Genomic DNA, 6,000 nt, shown 5'->3' on the forward strand with positions numbered 1-6,000 from the left:
CGTCGTGACGTGATGACCAATGTCTGGAAGTAGCCGATAGAAACAGTGACAAACTAACACAACTTCACATATGGCACAACACATATGCCATCATGCAGATATTAGCTCAATTATGCGTGCAGCGAGAGAAAGTGGCACATCTTTGAGGAGAATATATGTTGAGGGTGTGGTCAAAACAAGGTTGCACTAGATCGTCCCTCCATGCCGCGAAGGGCAAGGTGACGGCCCGGTCCCATGGAAAGCATCATGCTCCACACTTTATTCTAACCTCAACGCAAGCGACTCTGAACCTACTATCTTCCCTCTATGGCATCAGAATAAAGTAATGAGAGGCCAAGAGCTGACCATCTCCTTACTTCATACTAAGATGTGCTGTCTTTCTTATGTATCCCCTCTCAGATCCCGTGTAACTCTGGGCACACGGATTTAATACTGCCTGACTCTAATCTTGCTCACACGATACCACTGTGAGGAGTGCCCCAGTCAGTAAGTAGCCAGCTAGCCAAGAGGCAGTCTGATTTACACTGCTTGAAACCTAACATCATGCTTAGAGTTTTGAAAGAAGTCCATGGGGGTACCACAAGCAGTGGTAGACCGGGTGCACAGACTTATGACCTGTCACTGTATCTTGGACGTACTGGATACGGGTCCTCGAAACTTCTAGACGAACTGGACCCCAAGCGTGAAGACCTATTTCCCGGCTTACCTAGGCCGCATCCCGTCTATGTTCAAGCCAGTGACTGTCCGTGAGCACATAAGCTCAAGATTTGAGTCTAAATTCAACAAGCCTCTCCTCCATCGAAGCGTAGTTGTACACGACGTTTTGAAGTATCTTCTGCTTGATATAACGGACGACTATTGGCAGTACCGCTACAGTGACAGGTCATAAGTCTGTGCACACGCATTTACCAATGCTTGGGGTACCCCTATGGGATTCTAAAAACCTAGGTACGATGTCAAGTTTCAAGCAGTGTAAATTAGACTGCCCCTTGACCTACTGGCTACTTCCTAGCTGGGCCGCTCCTCACAGTGGTGTCGAGTGAGCAAGATTGGAGCCAAGCAGTGATAAATCCAGTGTGCCCAGGCTTATTGCCTGGTACTGTACGTCCACCCTAAAATGCCTGGCCAATCGCTCTAGCAGAAGTCTCGGCACCAATAAATAGGTCGGGAAGTGTCGGCATAGTGACTGATCAGGAACTGTTTCCCCACCGCCGAGCTCGCTTAATTCCAAATTCTTCTCTATTTAACTACCTTCTGTTCGACTATTTACCTTCTGTTCGAGCCTCCCACATCACACTCATCCACATCACACTCTCGGGTCACCAAAAGCCTTCACAACCAGCATCACCTCCCTTGTACACCTCATATACCTATTCACGCTGTGTTTTCGTGCTACGAAAGGCATTAACGGCAATATGAAATTGTCCAACATCGACCCCCTCCTTCGCGGCGACTCCAGCAACACAGGTCATTCTGGCCGCGCCGACGCTCGACGCGCAGTCAACCAGCAGGTCGCCACCCCTTCTAGACGCCAGGGAACCCTGCGCGCAGGTATGCCAGGCTCGTACCGCGCCCCGGTGACGAGCCCAGGCCTCCCTAGCCCTGATGACATGGATGAGGACAGCCTGTTCGACACCCACTCCTTGGACGGTGTTGAAGAGACGGCCAGCATCGCGGACAGCAATGCGTTCGGCTCGCCCCCAAGAGCGGCCCACTACAACTCCGCTGGGTACCTTCGTGCCCAAACAGTAAGCACACTCTCTTATTGCGACTTTTGTGACCGCTTTTAAGACGTCAACACAGGCCGTCGATCGAGTTGCCCACCTCGGTGGCCAGAACCGTGGCTCATCCCCTCTTGAGCATCATCGGTCTGCGTATGGAGGCCAAACTCAGGTATTAAATCGCACTAGAACCTGTACCAGATGGTTTCACTAACAAAAACAGAATCCTTATGGACGTCCTACCGGCCAGCTGGGCGGCCAGGGTCTCGGATTCACTGAGTCAGAGCGCCAAGCCATGGCGGGCTTTGATCCAGATGATGACTACCCCGGACCGGCTTCCCATACCGAGTCCCGCCGCACGTTGTCTAACCCGTTCATTGCTACCGACGAGGCCGATGACCAGGCCACGGACTACATGAGGGGATTCTCGTGGGAGAATCGCCTCGGAGACCCCTTCGCTGCGGGCACCGACCCTGGATATGAGCCTGACAATACTCATCGCGGTCCCCCTGCTGGTACAACGCGTGGCCCGTCTAACCCTTTGGGTAGCCAACAAGCCAATCAAGGACGCCTCCGTCGCATGGCGAATGCCGGCCTCACTACAATGGGGCAAATGCAGTACGGATCAATCTATGACGACGGCAACGAATCCCCCGATAGCAACGGTGTCCCAACCTATCGTTCGATTGCCCTCCGTCATGCGACCCTCGCAGAAGCGATGGAATCATTTCAGCGACCCAACCCACTTTGGAGACCGCCACAAGATGACCCGACCGTGCCCCAGACTCCTGAGCAGATGGAAGACGTGGTCCGCAAGTTGATGTGGGCTCTATTGAGCACCTCCATTGAGGAAGGCGGCGTTAAGAACCCGCACCCGAATGGCATCCTGCGTGGACTTGGCACAGAACATCTAGAGATGACGGCCTGGAAGATCCTGGTACGTAGCCTCACCATTGATCATACTTCTTGCATCTTAGAAACCTAACCTGTACTAGGAGGAGATGCTGCGCCTCCATGAAGATGGATGCTGGGATGATTATGTCCTCAGCCCGAGAGACCGACAATGGGGCTTTGCCACACGTCTCAATTACATCGTGGCCCTGTTTCGCGTAAGTCACTGGTTCTGGCTAGGTCATGAAAATTTGGTTGCTAACTTTACTCCAAGCATTGGAAAAACGCCGCGTCGGATGCCATCAAGGGCCAACACATCGCTACATTCGTCGCCGCCCCGTGTGAGCATGACCGTGTAAGTAGTGTTCTAATCCCCATCTTTAAAGAAACATATTAAACATGTATAGCGCAAGCGCTCGAACGCGAAGGGCAACGCCAACAAGGCGAAGGCCATCCAGCTGAGCAAGACGATTGCGAAGCACTAGGAGCGACGTTACGTCAGCTCAGCGACGACGTCTGGAGCCCGTTTGTGGGCCTCCGTCTATTGCGAAGTGCCAGTTATTAGATAAATTGTCACGGTAATGCCAATGCACAGGTTTCATTTGGCAAGGCTATGTGTAGACAGTCAATAATTTGCCTGCGAGGCAGCTTTCTTGCGACAACCTGATTTGAGGCTGGTTTGTGCCATGATTGGAACTACATATAATAAGTCGAGAGACTCCTAGCCTATCTACTGATGCACCAGGAAAAACACCATTCGGCCCTATCTGATTTCCAGCCCTTCATCAAGAGCAACAGAGAGCCCGCTAGATCCCTCTAAACCCCGCCTCCCTGCCGCTCACCCATAGCCTCATCCCACGACAATCGTCCCGGATTCTTATCATCCTCATGGCAATTAATATACAGCATGAGGGCGTACTCCTCCTGCGCCTCGAGAGACTCTTCTTCTTCTACTTCGTAGTCGTTTTGGATGAAGACGCGCGGGTCACCGGCGATCGCGTAAGTCGTCCTAGCCCTAACAGCGTCGTGATTTAGTAGAGAGACTAGAGCACGGGATTTGTGTGTCTGTCGTGCTGCTGCTGCCGAGCGGCGATGCTTGAGAGCTGGTGCGGGCGTTGGGAAACGCGAATTCGTTGGATAAGTTGAGCGCTCCCCGAAAAGACGTCGTACTGAAGCTGTTGCTTCGGATCGATTATACGTTGGGTTTGCTGCTGCCACTGCGAAACGGGGACATGTTGGAGTGGGTGGTGGCACTGTGGATCGCGGACGGGTTGGAGGTGGTGGAGGTGGTAGGTCTTCGTCCTCGAAGAGGTACTTGAAGGCGTCGCCGTGAGTGTCTGTTGATAGAGACGGATTGGAACGCTGGGAAGCGGGATCAGCTCCAGAGAGAGGATTGGACGCGTATGTTGAATCTTTTCGCCGCGGAGGGGAAGTGGGAGCCTCAGGGAGGCCGTCCTCTTCGAACAGATAGTTGAAAGCGTTGCCTGGGGAGTCTGTCAGCTTGGGGGTGGTGGCTTTGGTGTCCGTGTTTTGGATTGCGGAATCGACGGGATCGGTGTTGAACGGCTTGTCGCCAATACGTGCCCGCTTTGGGGATGCCGTATGGTCTCCCTTCTCAGTATCCAACTCCACCTGACGCTTCCGCTTCGAGCTAGACGGCTTCCAACCTTGATTCTTCGAGGCATCATGAACCAACTGCTCGGAGCTGCGCTTCTTCAATGGCTTCACGATGGTCTCCGTCGTCTTTGGGGTTTTGATCGAGCTGGCAGGGGGATTGATCTTGGGAGAGTATCCGTCAACACGGGCCCGCTTAATGGCGTTGGTAGAGGACTCCTTCTCGGAATCTTGATCTTCTTTGCGCTTTCGCTTGGAGCCAGGAATCTCTTCGGCATCTTTGGTGAGCGCGTCGTACAGAAGATGCTCAAGGGTATCACGATCTGTAGTATCGAAATCGAACTGAGCTTCTTCTGGTGGAGGAATTACCATTGGTGACTTAGGAGATTGACGATTGGAAATAATTCCTGAAGACGGTGTCTTGTCGGTCGAGCCTTTGGGGGCAGCCACTTGCTTGGCTGCACCTGCAGGAAGGGTACTCGAGTTCATTGCCGATTCGAAGTTTAAGTTTGTGAGGTTTGGTGTAGCAAAGCAGACTTAGGTTGAGTTTGCGAGACAAGATATCGGGCTGTCAATGGTGGTGGTGGTGTTGGGCCGATGACAGGTTTGTTGGGGGGGTTGAGGTGCTTCAACAGCGTTAATACTACTGTAATCCAGTTTTACTAGACAGCAAAATCTTGCATGACATTGTATAGTGAATGTGGGAGCGACTGAATTGGAGAGCGCTGTCTTTGTTTACATAAGGTGATTGTGCAAATTCGAGGAACAAAGAACCCATCTTGGAAATAATGTCAAGGTACTTCAGCCAGCTGCATCGCATACAGTCGAGAGCACAATCGGTTACCGGTTTTGCATCTTAATTTGTTCTCACCGCACGGTCCTCCTGACAGGGGGGTTTCCTACTTCGTGTTGGCGTCCTGTAGGGATAGCTTTGGTAATTAATGCCGGTTTCCAAATAACGTAATACACTATTACATGTTTAGAGTATTGCTGCCTTAGACCCATATTATGTGATTTATCCTTTACTGTTAGAGGTTGTTGTAGATGAAGCTTGCTTAACTACTTGTTCTCTTCCGTTAGACACGACTGAATATAGGATGGTGAAACAGTCACGTGCGCTACCTCTGACATTCACTGTGCAAAACGCCATTTAGAAAACTATACCAGCAATGGGACAGAATTAACTTGTATCTCTATTCTATAAATCTTTTCTGCGCATCCCTCCCTTTACTGTACGGAAGTTTTATAGTTACATTTTCGACTAGTTAATCAAGGTACCCTGATTCATCCCTGGCAGCCCTATCCCTTAACCCGTCGGGGTGCAACGCTCGGGCCAGTTTTCAGGCCCGTGCAGCAACACCGTGCTGAGGTGTGCAGGAGGCATCAACAGAGCTGTAAATAGTCGAATTAGCTAGTTCCCTGAGCCCAAATCAATGCAACAGAATGCCGCGAACATCAAATGACATCGATTATGTGAAATGGAAGGATCCACGCACCAAAACGTCCAAAAAGCCGCCGCCAGAGCCCTGGCCTCTGCCTCAATTCACTCCCCTTCGAATAGACGACTATTACCACCCCGGCGAAGCTGCTGTCCCTCTCGGCACTGATAGACGCGATCCTATGGCCCTTTTTGGCTTGTTTTTCGACGATGAAATGCTAGATCGGATAACCGCGTGGACAAATCAATATGCAGAGGCGCACCTGGCGTTGGAGGAGGACGCCCCTGAGGGCAAGGCAAGGCCATGGCTGCCTACGTGTAGGCAGGAGCTGTACG

The 6,000-nt window shown here is 51.7% G+C and overlaps 2 protein-coding genes across 2 annotated transcripts; one reads left to right on the forward strand and one right to left on the reverse strand.

Moving 5' to 3' along the window:
* Window positions 1–1,415: 1,415 nt before the first annotated feature.
* On the forward strand, window positions 1,416–3,097 carry BDZ99DRAFT_471921 (uncharacterized protein; the record flags this gene model as incomplete). The annotated part of the gene is made up of 6 exons (XM_033721747.1): window positions 1,416–1,748; window positions 1,804–1,893; window positions 1,945–2,658; window positions 2,717–2,830; window positions 2,887–2,967; window positions 3,020–3,097. 6 exons carry the CDS (start codon window positions 1,416–1,418, stop codon window positions 3,095–3,097), a joined length of 1,410 nt encoding a protein of 469 aa, XP_033583678.1.
* Window positions 3,098–3,428: 331 nt separating this feature from the next.
* On the reverse strand, window positions 3,429–4,715 carry BDZ99DRAFT_515293 (uncharacterized protein; the record flags this gene model as incomplete). The annotated part of the gene is made up of 1 exon (XM_033724956.1): window positions 3,429–4,715. The coding sequence occupies one exon, from the start codon at window positions 4,713–4,715 to the stop codon at window positions 3,429–3,431; it is 1,287 nt and encodes a 428-aa protein (XP_033583679.1).
* Between the last annotated feature and the right edge of the window lie 1,285 nt (window positions 4,716–6,000).

The sequence above is a fragment of the Mytilinidion resinicola genome (assembly GCF_010093595.1).
Source record: "Mytilinidion resinicola strain CBS 304.34 unplaced genomic scaffold BDZ99scaffold_2, whole genome shotgun sequence".
NCBI lineage: Eukaryota > Fungi > Ascomycota > Dothideomycetes > Mytilinidiales > Mytilinidiaceae > Mytilinidion > Mytilinidion resinicola.